Source organism: Pantherophis guttatus, chromosome 4, assembly GCF_059756535.1.
Source record: "Pantherophis guttatus breed Tessera chromosome 4, ASM5975653v1, whole genome shotgun sequence".
Lineage (NCBI taxonomy): Eukaryota > Metazoa > Chordata > Lepidosauria > Squamata > Colubridae > Pantherophis > Pantherophis guttatus.
This window is the reverse complement of record NC_142066.1, coordinates 110111358-110134115: the sequence shown is the minus strand read 5'-3', so window position 1 is coordinate 110134115 and position 22758 is coordinate 110111358. Positions and strand designations below refer to the sequence as shown.

The 22758-nt window shown below is 39.4% G+C and overlaps 2 protein-coding genes across 2 annotated transcripts in view; one reads left to right on the top strand and one right to left on the bottom strand.

The window, feature by feature from the left end:
- Positions 1-15174, bottom strand: part of NGLY1 (N-glycanase 1) — a 34487-nt gene extending 19313 nt beyond the window's left edge. The window contains exons 1-4 of the mRNA XM_034403980.3: positions 14806-15174; positions 7568-7757; positions 5426-5588; positions 4372-4591 (exon numbers count right to left, since the gene is read on the bottom strand). Coding sequence (XP_034259871.1) covers positions 4372-4591; positions 5426-5588; positions 7568-7648 — 464 coding nt within the window. The 5' untranslated portion in view covers positions 7649-7757; positions 14806-15174. The remainder of the gene's footprint in view (positions 1-4371; positions 4592-5425; positions 5589-7567; positions 7758-14805) is intronic.
- Positions 15175-15214: 40 nt separating this feature from the next.
- OXSM (3-oxoacyl-ACP synthase, mitochondrial) lies at positions 15215-22416 on the top strand. The gene is made up of 3 exons (XM_034403988.3): positions 15215-15370; positions 19553-20560; positions 21870-22416. The coding sequence occupies exons 2-3, from the start codon at positions 19578-19580 to the stop codon at positions 22270-22272; spliced, it is 1386 nt and encodes a 461-aa protein (XP_034259879.2). The 5' UTR covers positions 15215-15370; positions 19553-19577; the 3' UTR covers positions 22273-22416.
- The last annotated feature ends 342 nt before the right edge of the window (positions 22417-22758 follow it).

Genomic DNA, 22758 nt, shown 5'->3' with positions numbered 1-22758 from the left:
GGTTGCCCCCTGACGATACCAGGCTTAACCACGATCTTAACAAATTAGTGGCTGCAACCGAGTACTCGGCCGACGCATCCCTTGATGCTGCCAGGTTTGCGGCTAGAGCGATGGCTTCCTCCGTTACGTCACGCAGAATGCTGTGGCTTAAACCCTGGAAGGCGGATGCGAAATCAAAATGGAGGCTAGCTTCTGCCCCTTATCACGGTTCCTCTCTCTTTGGGGCAGCATTAGACCCTATTTTAATAGAGGGGAAAGACAAACGGAAAGTGTTACCAGTCACTTTCAATCGACAGGAACGTAGGTTTACCCCTTATAGTCAGCGGCAGCCCTTTCGGCAGGAGTCAGGACCCAGGGGGTCCTACTATAATAGACCATTCTCCCAGGGCTTTGACCGTTTCTCTGGCAGGCAGGGAGGTGGTGACAGGGGACGATTCCAATCAACATCCAGGCGGCCCTTTAGGGGCTCAGGTCCCCGTCCTAGTAGAAGGGGAAAATGACTCTCCCGATCGCTTTCCCATTGGGGCCCGCCTCCTTCACTTCCTGTCCCAATGGGAGACCTCCACTTCCGATCCTTGGGTCCATCGCACGGTGGGAGTGGGTCTGAGACTCGAATTTCGTACCATCCCCAGAAATCATTTTGTTCGCTCCCCAGTGCCCCGTCGCAGGGACAAACTGAACAATCTCACCGCAGAAATACAACATCTGCTTCAGATAGGGGCAATAGAGGAGGTCCCCCCTCTTCAGGAACGGAAAGGAGTCTATTCTATCCTTTTCTTAGTCCCAAAATCCTCAGGTGGGTGGAGGGCCATCTTGAATCTCAAACACCTCAACAAGTTCATCCGGTACAAGAGATTCAAGATGCAGTCCCTCAAGTCCATCTTGGGGTGTATTCGGATGGGAGACGTGATGACCTCAGTCGACTTACAAGAGGCATACTTGCATGTACCGATTCATCCTTGCCACCGCAAGTACCTTCGTTTCACATTCATCAACCGTCACTATCAATACCGAGCGATGCCCTTCGGTCTGTCATCTGCTCCGAGGGTGTTCACCAAACTGTTAGCTGCCGTTGCGGCCACTATTCGGTTGATTCCTGTCCACATATTATGTTATCTGGACGATATTTTAATTTTGTCAACTTCCCCCCTCCAAGCACAACAGGACCTACAGAAGGTCTGTCGAATCCTGCAACGTCATGGGTTTTCTTTAAACCACAAGAAGAGTCATCTCACCCCGACCAGGTCCATCGTCCACCTGGGAACCCGGATCGACTCGGAGTTGCTTCAGGTATTCCTTTCAGAGGATCGGCAGAGGAACATCAAGGACTTGGTCCGGCATACCCTGTCATTGAGGCAAGTGTCTTTAATAAGCTTATCTCGTTTGCTCGGCAAGTTTATTTCCTGTTTAGACGTGGTCCCGTGGGCTCGCCGTCACTCGAGGCCGCTCCAGTGGCTCCTCCTGCCATTCCAGAGACGGGGCCAGAGCTCTTCCAACATAGCTGTGTCTCTCCCGAATTACGTACGGGTGTCTCTCCACTGGTGGACATCGGAGGCCCTGTCCAAGGGTTGCCACTTCCACGTGGTCTCCAGGTTAGTGGTCACCACGGACGCGAGCCTTTCCGGCTGGGGGGGGTCATCTCAACTCTCAGGTGGTCCAAGGGATATGGACGGTGTCAGATTCTCAGGACAATATCAACGTTCTGGAATTGCGGGCGGTGCGCCTGACTCTGCTCCATTTTCAAAAGGTTCTGCTCCATCATCATGTTCTTGTCCTCACGGACAACATGTCTGCAAAAGCCCATATAAATCGGGAGGGGGGCACTCAATCTCTTCTCCTCATGCGGGAGGCGGAAACATTATTGGACTGGGCGGAAACTCATCTGTTGTCTCTGAGGGCGGAACACATTTCGGGAACGGCGAACAGCACGGCAGACTGGCTGAGCAGACGGCAACTGGACCCGTGGGAGTGGCGACTGGACTCTGACCTGTTTCGGGAGCTGACTCGTCAGTTCGGCCTCCCTCTCGTAGATCTCTTCGCCCGTCAGGACAACGCCCAGTTGCTGAGGTTTGTCACACGGTTCCCTTGCAGGGGAGCCGAGGCCCACGACGCCCTGAGGTGTCACTGGCCTCAGGGTCTTCTATATGCTTTCCCCCCCATCCCGTTGGTTCCGAGAGTGATCCGCAAATTATTATTGGAGAAGGCGGATCTGCTATTGGTCGCCCCTTACTGGCCTCGGCGTCCCTGGTTCGCCGACCTGGTGGACCTTTCCATAGACAAGCCTTGGCGCATTCCTCCGGACCGGGTGTCACTCAGCCAAGGGGCCATTTTCCATCCAAACCCCCAATGGCTACAATTAGCCGTGTGGCGCTTGAGCGGGTCCGTCTGAGGAAGGACAACATTTCGGGCGATGCCATCCGTACTATTCAGGCAGCCAGACGCCCTTCCACTATTCGGATTTACGATGCCTCCTGGAAGGCCTTTTGCCTCTGGTGTGCCTCCCGTCATGTTGACCCGACGTCTGCTTCTGTTTCCGAGATCATAGACTTCCTTCAAGCGGGTCTCGAGAAAGGCCTAGCCCCTTCCACTCTCAAAAGACAAGTGGCTGCCTTGGCAACTGTTCTGGGTCCGGGGGATTCGGGTTCTCTCACCCTGGACTCCCGTATAAGAAGTTTCTTAAGGGGGGCCACGAATCTTCGGCCTCCGCCCATTCATAGATACCCCACCTGGGACTTGACACTCGTTTTGAAGTCTCTTACTGTGGCCCCTTTCGAGCCCCTGGCCTCGGTTAGCCTTCGCTTTTTGACTCTGAAGCTGGCCTTCCTGTTAGCTATCACGTCGGCTCGGAGAGTATCAGAACTCGCAGCTCTCTCCGTTCGTGAGGATCTATGTGTTTTTAAACCCCATATGGTGGTGCTCAGACTTGACCCCTCCTTTGTTCCCAAAATCAACTCCGTGTTCCACAGACAGCAGGAAATCATCCTCCCTGACTTTTGTCCCAATCCTCGTCATTCCCTAGAGGTCCAGTGGCATAGCCTGGATGTCCGGCGTGCCCTACGTCGGTACATTGCCCGCACTAAAGCCTTTCGTAAGTCGGAAGCGTTGTTGGTGTCTTTCCATCCGACTACATTAGGCCAGAAGGTGTCATCTCAAACCGTGGCTCGATGGATCAAGGCCTGTATATCCTCAGCTTATAGTTCTCAAGGCAGGCAAGTTCCGGGACGTATTTATGCACATTCCACTCGCAGTGCAGCAACGTCGGTGGCATGGTCCACTCAGGCGTCAGTCCTTGACATTTGCCGGGCTGCCACGTGGACTTCGCTTTCACCCTTCGTGCGGCATTACAAGATCGATACCTTTGCATCGGCTGACGCCTCCTTTGGACGCAGGGTATTACAGTCTGTCCACTCCCCTGGGACCCTGGGGCCCAGGCAGCCTCCCTCCCAGTAGATGAGTGCTTGGGCATATCCCCAGACAAGAATTGCGAAGCATTGCCATGGAAAAAGGACGTTGTCTCACCTGAACGTTCCTTTTCTTGGCGATGCTGAGCAATTCATCCCTCCTCTCAGGCTGCCTGGGATGGGGAGAGGGTTCTTTTGTTGTTTTCTCCAGGTCGTGTTTCCTACGATAATCCTTCAAGAAATAAACTGGAGAGCACGGAGCCAGGGGGAGTGGCCAAAAGGAAATTTAAAGGCATAGCTCACTCTCAGTTCCTGGCAAGAAGCGAGGGAAATCCCCAGACAAGAATTGCTCAGCATCGCCAAGAAAAGGAACGTTCAGGTGAGACAACGTCCTTTTTACAATAGGTCAGATGTTATGTTGAAATTTGTCTTGGTTTATTACATCCAAGAGTTCTTTCAGACAGTCACCATGGTACTTTAATTTGCTTATTTTTATCTTCTATCACTGTTTCCGTCATATGATATGGAGCCCAAAACAAAGCACTTTGACTTAAATAAACATACCCTCCTATTTCAAATTTTTAAGCGGGCTATTATCTGAATAAATCCAGATGTATGAAATCCTATTACTTGATTCCTGATTAAAATAAAACCTACAAAACTAGAGTGATATTTTAATATTTTAAATTTATTGATAGCACTGCTGCTCAACTCGATTTTGTAGTAAATCTTGAAACAATAAAATCTGAATGACAATCTTCCTCTGCTCACCAATATAATTTAAAAAGAAATCAGAAAGAAGGCACATATTCTACTCTATGTGATAGCAAAGAATAGCCATATTGTGCTACCCAATGATTGTTGTGACCTTGCATTATATATGGAATTCTAAACTATGCAGACTGAAATACAAATGGGATTCATATATTAAATTAATAATGTCTAATACAAACTCAATGGTTAAACTCACCTTGGAAACCTGTTGCTGAACTGGCATTGGTTACAGAAGTGATTTTCAACTCTACTTGCATCCCATCTCAGGTCATTCTCGTTAGGTGACAAATTATCTTTAATTTCTGTTTGTCCCCCACATTTGCTACATGGTAAACTATCTACCCACTTGAAAAAACTACATTTAAACCAGTTGATTAACTCCACCAGAAGAATATCCTCTTCTCTCAGAATGCAATCTATACATTTAAAAAAGAATTAAAATTAAAGCAGGAGACCAGGTTATCAAATTGGAATAACCATTTCAGGAATTACACAGAATTGAAAAGAAAATAATTTTGAGGGAGCACCAAGAAATAGTAACTTTATATCAAATGTAGTATAACTTCTATAATATTCTTGTATTTTAGGGAGATATTAATTGGGTGTTTTAATCTAAGACACATTTGGCTTGTTCATTATTTGACTTATTGAGTATTTGAAAAAAAAAATACAGTAGCTTTAAAGGTTCAGGTACTGAAAGAAATTCTTCATAAATTCAGAGCCAGGAAATTTGAAATATTAGCATTCTATACATAAATATCAGGACATCTCCACTGCTATAACCAACACAGAATCAATAGGATGACAGATCTTGAATATTTACATTCAAGCTTTCAATTTAGAATTTCAACCAAGTTTTACTTAAGTTGGCCTTTTTCTACCTTGAGATGCAATATTATGGCAGTTATTTTGAAGGTGAAAAGAACTTCTTTGAGTATAACATCAGAATTGTTTGTAAGTGAATTAAAAATATTTGCTGCATTAAATAAATATATATTGGGGTCAAAAATGAACACCTTTAATAGAATCATGTCCATGTAACCGAAATAACTACACAATCTAAAACATCTTCGTATCAGATTGCATGAACACAGAGCTACAATTCTTACACATATACAAATACTTAGCTTTATTATTTCTAAAGCTACTCCAAAATGCATCTCCTGTGACAATTTTGTTTGTTAACAGATGAATGCATGTATATAGTAATGTTTTGTTTGATACTGTCAAACAACCTATTCAGCTATTACCTCTGTCCAGTTTTTGGGCTTGTGATAACTTTTTCTGAGCTTGCTTTTTCAGATTTTGGAGTGGAATACAAGCCAAAGCTTTCTTTTGTAAAATTGGGTTTTCATATGCCATTACATGTAGAAAATTTGACTGAAGTGTCTTCAAGAAAATTGATTCGGTTGTCTAAAATGAGAGGGAAAAATCTTCTCATTTTGATTGTTTTAAACAGAATTTCTAGGAACTTCAGATAAATTCATTCTTCTACATAAATGTTCTTAAATCTGATGATCCTCCAGATATATTCTAACAACATAGATTTCAAGGCGTTCAGGGCTACTGGAACTTATGGTGCTAATATATTTGGGGAACAATGGTTTTTAAAAGGCTGTTTGAAATTTCTCAAAACAGACGTTATACTAGTATAAGAGGTTTCTTCACATACTTAAGTAAAACAAGTTTAAACAAGCTGTTCAAGCATAAATATTTTCCGTTGTTCAAAATCAGTATGTAATGTAAAATACTTGGGCGTGCTTTTTTAAAACATGGCATGACTTAGGAATAGAAATATCGGCAACCATTACAAGTTTATAACATAAGATTCTAGGGCAGAATATAGAAGAATTGCAGGGTCCTTGGTACTCTCCAAGCTCAGATATTTCATCACCAAACCAGGTAATATTATCAGGGATAGTAGGCAGTGGGCTTTGCTCTCATTTAATATACTAGTGCAGAGATCTTTAAACTTGGCAGCTTTAAGACTTGTGGACTTCAACTTCCAGAATTCTCCAATCAGCTTCTGGGAATCGAAGTCCACAAGTCTTAAAGCTGCCAAGTTTGAAGACCTATGTACTAGTGGCTTGCCCTGTCAGTGTTGGTGGGAGTAGCCTTGATGGTTCCTTGATTAGAATGTTCTCTACTGCTAGTTTGTTGGGGATGTTGATGTTACTAGTCTGGTAATGAAATAGGAGCTGAGCTACGAATATTCTTTTCTATTAACATAGATGAACAAAAGATTCTTTTGTTCAGCCTCTACGCTCCTCAGAAATTTTGAAGTAATGTTGGCTGCCCCTTCCATACCTGACAATGGGTCACTTGCTGGTTCCTGATATTTCTCAGGATTTATCTTAGAAGATATTGTAAAGTATAGTCAATCAATTTATGTCAGAACATTGAACCTAATAACCAAGAGTCCAAAATGTGATTTTACAGTATCTTTTGGTGATAAGAATGAAGTACCCCACTTTTCTTTAACAATTGTTCTCCAGAGTCTCCTAAAATATTTTATGAGGTAGGAAAGGAAATGGACTTAAATCCACACAATCTTCACAGACATAATAAATTTTTTCCAGTGTACCTTGGAATAATGTATATTTTTGAATAATCAGAAATATTAATTTACCAGAAGGCAAACTGATATTATGTACAATCTTTTCTGAATGTGTAATGATATGTTTCCTTATAAAGCATAGGGATCCAGAGATATCCAGTAAGACACAATAGGAGTACTGATTCCTACAACCCAGACTCACATTCATAAAATGGGCAGATATATAAGTTTGATAAATAAAATCTTGCTTTAGGAAATCTCTGATAGAAACTGAATTAATGTATTGTTGTATATGTTCCAGAACAATTGTCATCAATATATGTGCATCCAACAAAACTGATATATGTACATTCAACTCGGAGTGTATGAAGCAGCTTTGATTCAATCTGAATCGCTGACTAGATCATTCACCAATCTGGAATCTCTAGCCGATTCAGATATTGAAAGCATCAATATGATTTGATCAAGTGATCTTCAAAGTAAATTTCCAAATACTCATATAATACTCAGCATGATTATATAGGCAGGGCATACAAATAATTTCAGCATGATTTGCAAGTATGTTATAAAATATCATGCAAATGACCTTAAATCCACTATAAATTTTATTTTTATATTATATAACATATTTGCAATCATACTTCATTGGGTATATCCTTGAAGACTAAATGCTTATGTAATATATAAATTTAAATATTTTATATAAGCAAAGAAAATATTTCTAGGAATTGACATATGAATTACATTTCCATTTCACACTGTGATTTAAGTCTTTAATTTACACTCACAATTTCAAATATTATTGTTTAATGTAACAGACTTTAAAATAGGTTACCATGACAGCAGACTGAGTATTTTTGTCTAATTTGGTGTCAGTAGTAGGCTGTGTATTTGTTATTTTTCCAGAGGATCTCATTTGATCTGATCCATTTATTCAGCTATTCTTTTCCCCAGCAATTAGATTTCAAATTCTGCATAGCTGCTCAATTGATGCCTTCTTAGGAAAAGTAAGATGAGTTTTTCCCCTGAAATTACAATTACAAAAGTGAAATCATCTATATTAAAAATTATTTTGTTCTGCATTATACCATGTCTTCCAGCCTGGTAAAATAAATGCAAAAATAAAAAATACTCTTGTCAACTACAGGTAATCTTACTTAATAATGGTAACTGGAATTGGAATTTCCATTTCCACTTTCATTAAACGATCTGATCATAAACTCATGAGACCGCACCACTTAGTGATGGCAATCCTAGCAATCATTGTTGCCATCTTTAAGCAAGAATCAATGGTTAAGCAAGGGTTTCATTTAACTGTTAGTTGTGACATCCTGCCAGCTTTCAACAAGCAAAATCAATGGGCAAGTTAGCAGAAAATCTAAAGTCCCAGGCATGACTAGTTTATCTGTGTATATACAAATTATAAAATAGATAATACAATCAAGAATGGTTAAATATGGCATACATATTTTTCACTAGATGTTGATAATCTTAAAAAATGATCAAGTTTTCCTTAGCATATGAAGCCAGAACAGGCAAAATACCTTCACTGTAGAGCAGGGGTCCTCAAACTTTTTAAACAGGGGGCCAATTCATGGTCCCTCAGACTGTTGGGAGGCCGGACTGGCTGGCTGGGTGTGGCTAGGTGGTCATGTGACTGGGTGGTCATGGGGAAATTTATTTATTGATACGGATTTTTATGTTTTACATCTAGTTTTTATATAGTTTTATCTCACTGTTGTGTGCCACCGAGTCACTTTTGGTGAACTGCTCTCATCAGGATCTAAGGCAAAAATATTCAGAAGGACCCAAAAGCTAATGCAGCCTGTATAAAAGCATTTGCAAGACTGAACTATTGATATAAAAACCTGGGCAAGATTGCATCGTTGCAGATATTCAAATACCTGGGAAGGGAGTAGAGATAAAGCTCCCACAGCAAAGCCCATAAAAATCCTGATCTTGAGTGAGACATAGACTGGATCACCTTATTTCAGAAGGAGTTTAGTGGCATCTTTTATTTTATTGAAAACCAAAAAGCTTTGTGATTAGCACAGTCCTCATATAAACCCCTTCCTCGTAATATGAACTCACTGGTTCTGAAACATGAAGTAAATCTGTTCGTTCTTTAAAGACTTGAAGAGAAAAATTCCATTGCTTCTTATTGTCCCTTTTCCTGGCTCAGGGGTCTGTAATCTTAAACACTCCCTCTCATCTCTCTTTGTCTCATCTTTTTCTCTCTGTCTCCCTCCCTCCCTCCAAACTCTTTCTCTCTTTCTTTCTCCATCTCCCACTCCCCCCCTCTCCCTCATCTTTCTCTCCCTCCCTCCGTGTCTCTCTCTGTCTGTGGGTGTGTATGTGTATGTGTGTGTCTCTCTCTCACTCCCTGTCTCTATGTCTCTTCCCACTCTCTAGGAAAACCCTGCGTCCTTTCCTTGGGGCTTTTTGCTACCTGTTTTTCTTTCTTCCTTTTGGAAATCCGGGCTTGCTGAGGAATGAGTGGTGGGGGCTTCCCTCCTCCCCCTCCTCCTCTCGCGACCCCGTAGCTAGCTGTGGCGGGGCTGGGAGGGTGCACATGAGAAGGGAAGGAGGAGAGGAGGGAAGCCTCTTCCCAAAGGAAAGCCAGCTGGGCTTCTTCCCTTCTACCCTTTCCCCTGCTCCCTTCCACCCACTCAATCCTATTTTGGGAAGAGGAGCGTGTTGGGGTGACTGAAGATAAGGGCGACGGCTGGGAACGGCAGGGTGGGGGGCGGGGCTTAATCACCACTGTGCGAGGGCCAGATAGATTGTGTCAGCAGGCCATATCTGTCCCACGGGTCATAATTTGAGGATGCCTGCTGTAGAAGATGAGAATAATGAGACATTTCAAAACGATCAAATAAAATTCTTCTACATAGCAATTTCAATGTACTTACCTCTACAAACCCCATTTCAAACAGGCATTCAACAGCTTCTCTGACAGCCAACAATCTAGTAGAAAATGTTTGATCTCCAATCCAAAGAGATCAATATTTTTTTTCATTTGAGTATCTGATTAGAGTGAAAACTATTTAAACTATTTAAAGTATTTTTCTAAGACATACTTGTGTTTTGAAGCCAAGAACACTGCTTTCAATTTTAAGTAACAAACTATGGCTATTTGCTGATCCCATGAGCCCAACCATGACTATTTTGAGTTCCATGGATATGTTCTCTGGTTTCACAATTCTGAGATATTATTATTTGCATAGTAAATCAAGTCTGTAAAATGATTGAAGTCTTTTATTGCTTATATCTTGCATGATAAATCAGTATTTTTTAAGGGAACATAGCTGGGCTAATCACATTATTTTGCCATATTTTGCAACTATTCCCTCTATTTCCTCTTATGAGTGTTTTTAGATAAACACTCACACATTGATCAGCTCCTGGATGACCTTTTGTCAACCTTTGAAAATTCTTTGAACTAGCTTCCAGTGAAGATGGCCAACTGACCAGAAAGCTCTTTCCAGACCAAAGCCTTTTCAATTTTACAAAATAATAAACTAAGTTCTGTAAGTTTATATCAGTCTCCTGAATTGGGGAGAGTCTCATAATCATCCCATAACATCTTCCATTCTGCAATAGTCTGCAAGGAGACTCTGGAGCAGCACTTTAAAGAAACCAAGTGAGCCATTTAACTAGAGGTGAGATGGGAGCTGCTGTCACTCTGTTGTGAAAAAGCAGCCATTTTAGAATTTATTTTTCAAGTAGACAATAAGTTGTCCCTTTCACTTCTTAGACAATTTATTAGCTTATTACATTTACTAAGCTAAAAAAGGCTTCTTTCAGTCACAACCTATTACTCCTTTTTGAAGGTCTTCACCATTTTGGAGACATTGTTATTGTTTTCATGAATTGCCCACATGTATTTGATGTTGGGAATTATAATTTTCAATTTTTGATTAGTAGGGAGGCTGAAATCATCTGATTTTTATGAATTCTGGTTGGCCAGAGATATCAGCTGATCTACATAAATATTTTTGTTTGTTTTGATCAGAAAAGGGAGCTTTTAAAGTTTACTATCTCTTGATTTGCAACTAGTTGACTGTTGATCTATTTTATAATCCCTTGTTGGAGTTTTTTTTGTTATTTCATTGTTTACTCCAAGCCACTTTTCTTTTCGCTGTAAGGAACTCTGTGATGAAAATACATTTTCTGGCAGTGAAAGTCATCTGATTGGATTTATACAGAATTATATTGCAAATGTTATTCTTTCTAACTCTTAAAAAAAAAAGAACTTTGATTTTTATGTTTTAACTTTGATGGGAAAATTTCCCTTTTTAAATTATTTTTTATTTTGGGAAAAAACTTTATCTCGACTTTTGTCTATGATCATTAGGTTATGATTCTCTTGTCCCTGGAAAGAACAGTGTGTTTTTCAAAATGTCTCTAAAATAAAATAAAATTTTCTGGGAAACATTCAAAAAAAGAATGCTCTCCAATTTATAGATTTTATTTGAAAATATAAATAAAAAACGTGATGGGCCACAGGGACTTTGAACCAAATCCGGGAGGATATTCAAAAGCAGGAAATAACAGTTCGACTTGATTTGCAACAATGAATTCAAGTACAATCTTTTGCTGCCAAATGTGAAGAAAGTATTTGGTTTGAAAAGGAATATTCATTCAAGAAATTCTGAGATAATGAATGATGAAGGATGGATTGGATTTTCTTGGCAAGATAAATGTTGTGTTTTTAAGGAGATATTCACAACAGAGACTTATCAACTTCAGAAATGAAATGCAATTTTTGGGAAAATTCCCAATTAAAATCTAAGGAATGGTTTTATTATTAAAACTCAAAAATCCATTTCCAGCATTTAACGGACAGATTGCTGAACCTTTTCGCCAATCTTGCAGATGGTACATGCCACCTGTAAAACATTTTATAGAGGTTTTCTTTGTAGGCCGAAGCCATAGTCAATTTGTAATTTCTGTTGCAAAGTTTTAACCATTTCTCTAATTCTATATTGTATCCGAAATTCTTTGCTCAAACAATAATCATTTAACTATTTCTTCCTCCATTTTATAGTTCAGTAAATAATTATATATATATTTTGATCAATCCTGGAAATGCAACCAGACTCCAGACATCTACTTCTACATGTGGTGGATGTGCAGTAAAGCAAGAAAATTCTGGGAGAAAATATATAACTGGTTGGAAATGATAACTGAGCAAAATATTGAATTTAAACCAGACACATGTCTTTTAGGTATACTATCAGAAAGTTATGATAAAGCAACTACATATTTAGTGTTACATATATTGACGGCAGCAAGAATTATATTTGCTAAATATTGGAAAAACGTGAACACCCCATCAGACGAGGATATAATTAGGAAAATTTGGGATTGTGTGCTGAAATGGATAGACTAACTTCAAAAATTAAAGATAAAAAAGACTCAGAATATTATCAGACATGGAATAAATTTTATGAATGGATAGAGACAAACGGTAGAAATGAGAGAAAGTAAGAGTATGAATGTTAATAATTGTTAGTATGGAAAATAAAGATGTATAAAACTATAACTATAGTAAGGGATAAAAATGTAAGCTAACGTTAAGAAGAAATTTAGTTTACGTTTTTGGGTTATACAATTATAATTACTGTTATTATATAATTCTTATCATTATTAGTTTGTGTGTTAAGATTTACTATCAATTTTTCTTTGATTTTGCCCTACTTGTAAATGTTATCCTGACAAGACACTGTTTTTCAAAAATGCTTATGAATAAAAATTATATTTAAAAAAAAAGACTCAATTGATGGTATTTGATCCTGGACAGTTTAGAGATGATGACTGGGGTATTTGAGGTAGATAAAAAACCATTGTAAATTCTCTACAAGTAAATTACAATAATAGATTGTTAACAGAGGCCCTTGAACTTTAACTTTGCTGTTGTTTAACTCAGGGATCCTTAACCCCAGTCCACAGGCAACTGGGAATTGAGCTGTGGAAGCAGCAGGCAAGTGTGCGAAATCCCCCCCTTCCTCCCCCCCACCCCCCACGCTGCTGGGGTAGCAGTAAAGGTTGGGAACCACTGATTTAACCTGTTAACTATTTTTTCTTCGTACATGCAATGTATAATAGGTCAAATTGGGTTGCAAATATATATAAAAGTGTATAAGTTTTGGACCTGTTTTCCAAGGGGAGAAGCTATTGTTGTTGTAATACAGCTGTCACTGTTTAACTAGGGGAAGATTAAAAAAAAACACCCCACATTATTCCAGAAAGCCTTTGGGAAATGATATGAATCATGACATGTCCCTGTATAAATGAAAGTTAGATAATTTGAGATGTAATTCTTAAAGTATAATTTGTGTTTTATAATAGTTACTGTTGCAGTTAACCATTTTAATCTGTTTATTGAATTGGAATGTATGCTTAGGAGCCAGTTTAATTTAAATGGTATATAAACCTGAATAATAAATATTTGTGTTTTTCTTAAATATAATTAGTGTGGCATTATGTTTGCTATCATATATGATAACTGAATCTTCTTTTGCTCTTGATAATAGGCACTTAAACTTTGAGAAAATTATCTGAAGATTCAGTAGGTCGAAAATAATAAGGGTTGAACCATTCAAGAGCATACTGCTACTATTTTCTAAATAATTAATTGCCTGGCAGGACATTTATGGATATAGTTTAATCTTTTTATGCTTTAAAATCCTAGTTTAATACTGATTCAGCCGTCTCCAAAAATGCATTTGGTTTTAGAAGACTTCCTCAATTCCCTGACTTTTCAATTTAAGCACTAGGTTCCTGTACTGTTTATATAATAAATTTATTCTTTCTGCTTTTTCTGCAGTATCAGCTACTCCCACTAAGGAATTCCTCCTCCAAAATGTGTTCCTCTCTCCCATTTCTGCCCATGACAGGTATAAATAAGGCAGTCTTCACAGCTTTGGATTTTAATGAGACTATTTTGCCTGTAATTAGATTCCTTTTAATGCTTCTTAATCAGAATGTCTATGGAGATTCTCAGTCATCCAGGTCATGGTTGTCCCAAAGGTGCTTTTTTCAAGAGGCAACTGGACTTTCTGAAGCTGTGTCTTGAAAAAAGCACCTCTGGGAATCTTAATCAGAACTTATTCCAACCCTGAGAATAAACTGGAATTCCAATATTAACATATTCAAATATATTTTATGCTACATAAAACTAGGGAGCAATGTAGTTATTCTTCAAAAACTACCCTTTCTGCAGTCAAACGTCTCTGAAATTTGGATGAGAATGAGTATAAAACTAATCTCATTTGGTTCTTTGGAGCTTGATAATTTTATTTTTAATATATTTTGAGCTACACATATGTTTTAACAATTAATACCCTTTCCAAATCTGTACTCCTGCTGCATTGGCCATCAATTTAATTTAATCATTGTAGTTTTTAACCAGCAAGGGAGCTGCCCTAAACATCCAGAAGCTTATTATTCCAATCTTAACCTATAATTTTATCCTGATCTTTGAATACTCTGATAATAAGTATTCTGGATAGTTGCATTTCTTGCTTGTTTTTCTATTGTAATATTACAGCTCCCAAGTCAGCTTTATATGCTGACTTCATTTTTAAAATGAATTATATTGCAACTCCAATTATACTAAATTACTTTGCTATTCAATCTGAAACGCAAACATTATTTTGTGGAGGGAATATGCACTCTGCACATACACAGAGGTTCTCCCCAGCTCTCAAATTTGCATGTGCCTGGACAGAACTAATAGCAGGGTGCATCTTTAATTTGAATTCATCTACCTGGCAGAAAGAAGCTACTATAAGAGATTCGCCTTTCCCACAATATAATGGAGTTGCTGGAATACAGCTTCGTATTACGCTGAACAAATGTACAGACAAACTAGTAATGTCCCAGCAGTGCTGTACTGTATACAATGCAGATCTTAATGGTGACTTCTTTCTCCTTAAACAGATGCAGGAGAGATAGTTTAATTTGCAATTGAACGCGCACAAAAAAAGGAAATTGCACAACTGAATTTGTTAGTTAGTAACCCGCCCGCGACACTGAAAACAATTGTTATGCCCCCAAAGTCGTCACCTCCTGTTTGGCAGACCCGTCCGTCCTTCTCATCTGGTGATATTACACGCGTAGGTAAGCAGCAACCCCGAGGCCTCTAAAAACGTTTCTCTAGAATTCTGGGACAGGTCGCTTAGTGCTCACGAGAGCGCTGTAGTGGCAGATTCAACCGCGGCCACCATCCCATTGCAATGGCATTTGTCTACTATTAGTCTTCGCCAGAGAACAGAAACTTGTTTTTCGCAGCGCGCCCGCCCGCACTCAATTCTAAATTTTCCTGACTCAGACTACCATGCGTCTAAATGGGGCGCCGATTATGGTGACTCAGAAAAGGATGGCGATGACGTCTTCACTAGTGTGACAGGACCGCTTCCCCCCTCCCTGTAATGAGCATGCGCAGCACCTACATTGTCCCCCACCCCCACCACCTGATAGATTTCCTGAACCTTATATGTCGGGAGGCGACTTCTTGAAGATTTACCGATACTGGGCAACAGAAATCCGAGCTACTGAATGGCAGTGACAGCAAAATAATCCTTCTTTGTTCCCAGTTAATGTAGTCTGGATTTTACATCCCCCAGATATGGTAATCCTATAGGGCTTTCGAGCAAATTATTTTTGTTAATGCTAGTGTCTTTTATGTCTGCCTGATATGTGTTGCAGAATCCAGACAGTATCTAGAAGATAAGAAAACTTGTGTAACCTAGTGCTTATTCGGCTTTTGCAATTCAGATTTGGCAGCTTTACTCAAAAAGCACTATGGATCTTATCCTTATTGTTCCCATTTTTTTCTTTTAAGAAAATAAGAGGAAAAATGATAAGAGAAATCAGTATGCTTTATGAATTAAAAAACACTATCATCCTAGATCCTTTTGGTGAACGAAACAAGGCAGTTATATGAATTGCATGCTAACAAGCCTCAACTGGATGCATCTGCACTGCAATCCTAAGCATGCATTTTAATATATAAAATGCTAAATTTATTTATTTATTAGTCATATTTCTATGCCGCTCACTCTCCGAGGACTCTGGGCGGCTTACACCAAAGACAGTATACTAAATAGCATATTGCCCCCTAGCAATCTGGATCCTCATTTTATCCCCCTAGGAAGGATGGAAGGCTAGGGAGGGCCCGGGATAGGGGTTATTCCTCTATCCTGGTCCTATTAGACCTCTCAGCGGCTTTTGATACCATCGACCATGGTATGTTGCGCCGGCTGGAGGGACTGGGAGTGGGGGGCACTGTTCTGCGGTGGTTCTCCTCCTATCTCTCCGACCGGTCGCAATCTGTGTTGACGGGGGCAGCGGTCGACCCCAAGGCACCTTGTTTGTGGGGTGCTGCAAGGGTCGGTCCTCTCGCCCCTCCTGTTCAACATTTATGTGAAGCCGCTGGGTGAGATCATCCGTGGTTTTGGGGTGGAGTTCCATCAGTACGCTGATGATACTCAGCTGTACATTTCCACCCCAGACCATCCCAATGATGCCTTGGAAGTGATGTCCCAGTGCCTGGAGGCCGTGCGGGTCTGGATGGGGAGAAACAGACTTCGACTCAACCCTTCCAAGACCGAGTGGCTGTGGCTGCCGGCGTCCCAGTATAGCCAGCTGACGCCATCGCTGGTTATTGGGGGCGAATCATTGGCCCCCACGGAGAGGGCCCGCAACTTGGGTGTCCTCCTGGATGCGCGGCTGTCCTTAGAAGGGCATATGACAGCCGTGGCCAGGGGGGCTTTTTGTCAGGTTCGCCTGATACGCCAGTTGCGTCCCTTTCTGGACCGGGACTCCCTACGCACGGTCACTCAAGCACTCGTCACTTCTCGTCTGGACTATTGTAACGCTCTCTACATGGGGCTCCCCTTGGGGTGCACCCGGAGGCTCCAACTGGTGCAGAATGCGGCTGCGCGGGGGATTATGGGAGCGACGGGGCGCTCCCATGTGACTCCTCTCCTGTGCGAGCTGCATTGGCTTCCGGTGGACTTCTGGGTGCACTTCAAGGTGTTGGTGATCACCTTTAAAGCGCTCCATGGCTTAGGGCCAGGGTACTTACGGGACCGCCTTCTGCCACCAATAGCCTCTCACCGGCCGGTTCGCTCCCACAGAGAGGGCCTCCTCAGGGTGCCGTCGGCCAGACAATGCCGGCTGACGACCCCCAGGAGGAGAGCCTTCTCTGTGGTGGCACCTACCCTATGGAACAATTTACCCCCAGAGATACGAGTGATCTCCGACCTCCGGATTTTTCGTCGGGCCCTAAAAACTTATTTTTTTCAGCTAGCCGGTCTGTCCTGATTTTAGGGTTAGTTTTAAAATTTTAATATTTATTTTAATTGACAAGTTTTAAATTATGGGCCAAATTTATAAATTATTTTAACTTTATTTTTAACTGTGATGTTTGTATAGATGTTTTTTATCTGGCTGTTCACCGCCCTGAGTCCGAAAGGAGAAGGGCGGTATAGAAATTCGAATAAATGAAATAAATGAAATGAAAGTCAGCCTTGAGCTGGTGAGATTTGATCCGCTGATCTGCTGAACTAGCAGTCAGCGGAAGTAGTTGCACTACTGCACTCTAACCACTACGCCACCTCGGATCTAAATGATGTATTTTTATTTTCCTGTAAAGTTAAATCTTACTTACCTTTATGGGATTTATCCTATATCTGAAAAATTATATATTAGTTGAAAGTGAAACTTGCAAGCTCTGCCAAATTCATTATGGCTTATCTCCTTAGTACAGTAAATTTGTTGCTCATATAATTGAATGTTGGTGATCTGGAATTAAAATCTATCTACATTGTATTACCACAAGAAATGAGCAATATGAATTCTCCAAATTTTGCAGAAATATAGGCTAGTAACATCATAGGATTATTTACACTTTCTATGCAATACAATTAAGATAGAATGTATATGATTATATGTATATAGACTTCTATGGCATAAAAGACTTGGCATAAAAGACTTGTAAAGATTTGTTGGAGGTATAAAATAATCAGTAGCAAGGATATAAATTGTCTGATTTTGAATAGCTAATCCTTTTTTTCCCTTGTTCTCTTCAATTCAAGTTAATCTGTTTGTTCTTTCATTGTTTGTCTTCAGCAATGCTGAGATTTATATAAGATACTGAGATCCAAATAGCTTTTTCACTAATAAATTCAATTTTTTATTTTTTAAAAAAAATTGATTTATATGCCGCCCTTCTCCGGAGGCTCAGGGCGGCTTACAATGCGTTAAGCAATAGCCTTCATACTTTTGTATATTTATACAAAGTCAGCTTATTGCCCCCACAAACTGGGTCCTCAATTTACCTACCTTAGAAAGGATGGAAGGCTGAGTCAACCTTGAGCCTGATGCGATTCGAACTTAAAAATACAGTAATTGCAGACAGCTGGTGTTAATCACAATGCTTTTAGTCTGCTGAGCCACCAGGCCAATATGCTGAAAAGGAGACTTCGTTTCTTAAAGAGTAGCATCATATTATAAATATGCTGTAGGCAGTGAGAAGACCTCTAAAAATAGGCTATGTGTTATATGCCTGGTAAATACAAAGAACATAGAATAATAGGGTTGGAAGGGATATTGGGGGTCTTCTAGTCCAAGTCTCTGCTCAAGCAGGAGACTTATACCATTCCAGATAATAAAAAGTCTTTATGGACTTTTTTATGTATTCTTGTCCTCCCTTTTGGGGGTGACCATGGCTATTAGCCCCCCAAAAGGAGGAAACATTATGAGCCAATTTGGCTAAACGTCAGAGAATTATATGTGCAAATCAGAGATATGAACTAAATTGCTTATCATGAAGTTGGCTACTGCAGCGTGTTCTTGATGTTGTTGCTGACTAAAAAGTGATTTTAATAGATCCATGCAGTTTTCATTACAACAGTGTCCTTCCTTTTTCTAGGACTTTTGAATAAAATTCTGAGTCTGTTTTCCAGTCTTGATAGTCTTTGATAGTGTCCCGTAGAATCACTAATCAAGCCTGACACATTGGTTGGGAGTCTGTGTCTATTGGCTTGGCTTTGGGTGTATGGTCGACTGTTCTCTACCGTGTGGCAGGGCTTCATCTTTGTGGCTGGCTGGGGTATGTTTTGGCTGGGGGTCTCAGGGTGTGTGTGTGTGTGTGTGTGACCATACACCCGAAGCCAAGACAATAGACACAGACTGGGACTCCCAACCAATTAGGATGAAGAGGTGGGGCCATCCCAACAAAGCACGCTGCCAGCACCAGATTTGAAACAGTAACGGCTGTTGTTGTTGAAGAACCCTTGCACAGGCTAAAACTATGGCATAGTGAGTTGTTTTTCAGATTATTTATTTCCTGCAAAGCAATAAAATTCCAAAGTTTTGTTCTACTTCCAAAAATTTACAAGAAAGATAAAATTATAATAGTAAAGACTTTAAAGTTTGAGCTGAACAATTCTGTGCATATATTTTTGAATTTAATACATTAGTTTGTGAATTTAATACATCGAATACGTTGAATTTAGTATGACCAAAGAGTCATTTCTTGCAAATTTTATGAATAATTTGACTCTGGCATATACTGTAAACTTTTTATGAGAAAATTCTTACCTCTGTTTTCAAATTTCAATCTTAAATTCTTCAATTAGGCTTGAAAATTAGAATATAGGAACCATTTATTTCATTTTACTTAAATTTACATTATCATACATTGCATGTTTGATATATTGATAACTTTTTTACTGTTGTAAGAAATACAAACTTTACCCATCGTGAAAGCTTGTAAATAATAATTTTATTTTCCTCCCTTCCATAGGAATAAACTTTGAAGTAGTACAGTGATGATTCTCCAGCACTTGAGAACTATATTCAGAGTTACAAGCCTCTGCCTTCCAAGTTCACAAGTACAGCATTATTTAAATATCAATAAAAGATGTCTGAATACTAGGTTAGTTCATGGTCGAAGAAGGGTTGTTGTCACAGGTATAGGATTAGTATCTCCTCTTGGTGTTGGAACCCAGTTGGTTTGGAACAATCTTCTCAAAGGAAATTGTGGGATCGTTGCCCTTGAAGGGGAAGAATATGCTTCTGTCCCTTGTAAAGTTGCTGCTTGCGTGCCAAAAGGGGTTGATAAAGGTCAGTTCCATGGAGAAAATTTTATAATAAAATCAGACAGCAAAGCTATGTCTTCTGCCACCATCATGGCCATAGGTGCTGCTGATCTAGCATTAAAAGATTCTGGTTGGTCTCCGCAATCTGACGAGGATAGTTTGAAAGCTGGTGTGGCTATAGGAATGGGAATGGTTCCACTGGAAGATATCTCAGATACAGCCTTGACATTCAAAACAAAAGGCTACAACAAAGTCAGCCCCTTTTTTGTTCCAAAGATTTTGATCAATATGGCAGCAGGTCATATTAGTATCAAACATCAGTTGAAAGGACCAAACCATGCTGTGTCCACTGCTTGTACTACTGGAGCACATGCCGTCGGAGACTCTTTTCGATTTATAACTAATGGTGATGCTGATATGATGTTGGCTGGAGGAACGGAAGCTTGTATTAGCCCATTGTCTCTGGCTGGATTTGCCAGAGCTCGAGCTCTGAGCACTAGCTTTAACTCTAACCCTCAAAAAGCTTGTCGTCCATTCCATCCACTAAGAGAAGGATTTGTTATGGGAGAAGGTGCTGCAGTTTTGGTTTTGGAAGAATACATGCATGCTAGCCAGAGAGGAGTCAAACCATATGCAGAAATTTTAGGCTATGGACTGTCAGCTGATGCCTGCCACATTACAGCACCTGATCCAAATGGAGATGGAGCTTTAAGGTAACAGCTATTATTGGTATAATTTAATTTTATAATTAAATTTTATATATATATATATATAATAGATTATAATTGATATAACCTTTGGTATAATTTCCTAATGTAGGAATGGCTTGCTTTCTGGCTGATCAGAGGTTCTTTATATGGGAACATTAACTAGCTAAGATTATGTAAATGGCACACTGGTAGAGAAACTTTATGTAAATGGCACACTGATAGAAACTTTTTGTGGTCACACTTTGAAAAAAGTGTTTCCATATAAAAGCTAGATTGGCAATAGTACATTTACTACTGAGACATCTTTTCATTTTCCTGTTTCTGTTTTCCTGTGTTTCTGATGGTTGATGAATGGAATATTTTTATTCCTGTATTTGCCTGCTTCTGGGGCTTTATATTACTGCCTCCTTTATACTGTTCTAAGTTTTTAGTTACATTTCCGTATGTATTATTATTCAAAATAGTAGTTATATTTTTAAAAAGGAATTGAGAAACAGCTGACCCAGTGTACTAGTTGTTAGCTTAATACCTGTTTTTCATAATTTGGTGAAAGTATTGAAGTGTGAAGCAGAACTTTTATTTAGGAAGGATGTGAACCTGATATAGTTTTAAATTTGAATTTGGATAAAACCATTTGAAATACTATTGTGATTATTGGAGATAATCATGAGACAATCATGCTGGCTCATTGTAAAAAAGGAAATAATTATGAATTATATAGTACCTACATACTGTGTAGAAATGATGATTCTATTGCATAAAAAGTTAAACTAATATATCTTATTTATTCTTAAAATAATAATGATTCCCCATTATGTAAAGAAAAAAAGACTATATTTACTGCTATTAATAGTTTCTGCTTGTTCAGCTCCAAGGTACATTCAGTTAAGGAGAGGCACAGCATTCAATGAAATATTCTACCAACCAGCACAACTGAAGATTCAAGATAATTAAATTTATCAACTCATTAGAATTTAATTTTCTAGTTTCAACCAACCTGGCAATATCGTTCAATTAAAATTATAATATAGAAGAAAAGGGTGTCTATTTGTGCCTTAAAGACCCAGTTTAAGAATTCAGCATTTAGTTGTAACAGGTGTCTTGTAAAGTTTTTTATACTTCTTAGTTTGGGTGAGGATCTCCTAATCTTCAGTGCAGGATTGCAGTAGATGGGATCCCAGAAAATCTCATTTACATATATGACATTTTACATCCTTACAGTCTTGCATATTTCATTATTTTCAGGCACACAAATGGATTGAAATAACTTTCTCATATCCGATAAGCTAATGTCTTCCTTTTTGTTCCAAAGGTGCATGTCTGCAGCAATCAAAAATTCTGGAATTTCTCTGGAAGACATAACATACATCAATGCTCATGCCACCTCTACTCCACTAGGAGACGCTGCAGAGAATCAAGCTATCAAAGACCTTTTTAAAGGTCATGCTTCTGCTCTTGCAGTCTCCTCAACTAAGGGAGCAACAGGTCATCTCTTGGGTGCCGCAGGGGCTATTGAGGCAGCTTTTACTGCTTTAGCTTGTTACCATAGAATTTTGCCACCTACTTTAAATCTGGATCAGACAGAGCCATTATTTGATCTCAATTATGTTCCTCTAGTACCACAAGAATGGAAAAGTAAAAAGCGGCTTATTGCTCTCAGTAACTCCTTTGGTTTTGGTGGAACTAATGCATCATTGTGTTTTGCCAGTATTTAATCTTGCAATATCTATATGTAAGTACCATGCTCCCTCCTCCATTTACCTACCAACCAATTATAAGTATAAATGTAAATCATTCGTCTATTTTTTAATTCACATCTTTTTTTACTAGTGCTTGCTTGTTCCTTTGAATGCTTTGCTTCAGCTGAATTTCTGAGGATTAGAACTTCTTCATTAAAAGGATGTGAAAGGTTTCAAATTCAGAAAATTTTTAATTCGTAATACCCCATGGGGTTGAAACAGTTGAAACAGAAAATTTTAAGTGAGTGAACACCTACTCTGAATCAAAAAGGAAATTCAGTTATTGTATCCCATTTTTATTTTGTTTTAAACTGTTATCCACAAGTCATGTATTCAGGTTATGTGGCCAGATACAATTTATTAAATAAATAAATATTCCCTGAATTTCTTTAATCTAGTGTCTGTGCCATTTTTATGCACACTAAAGAGAAAGATAGACTAGTCAAGGATGCTTCTTCATTT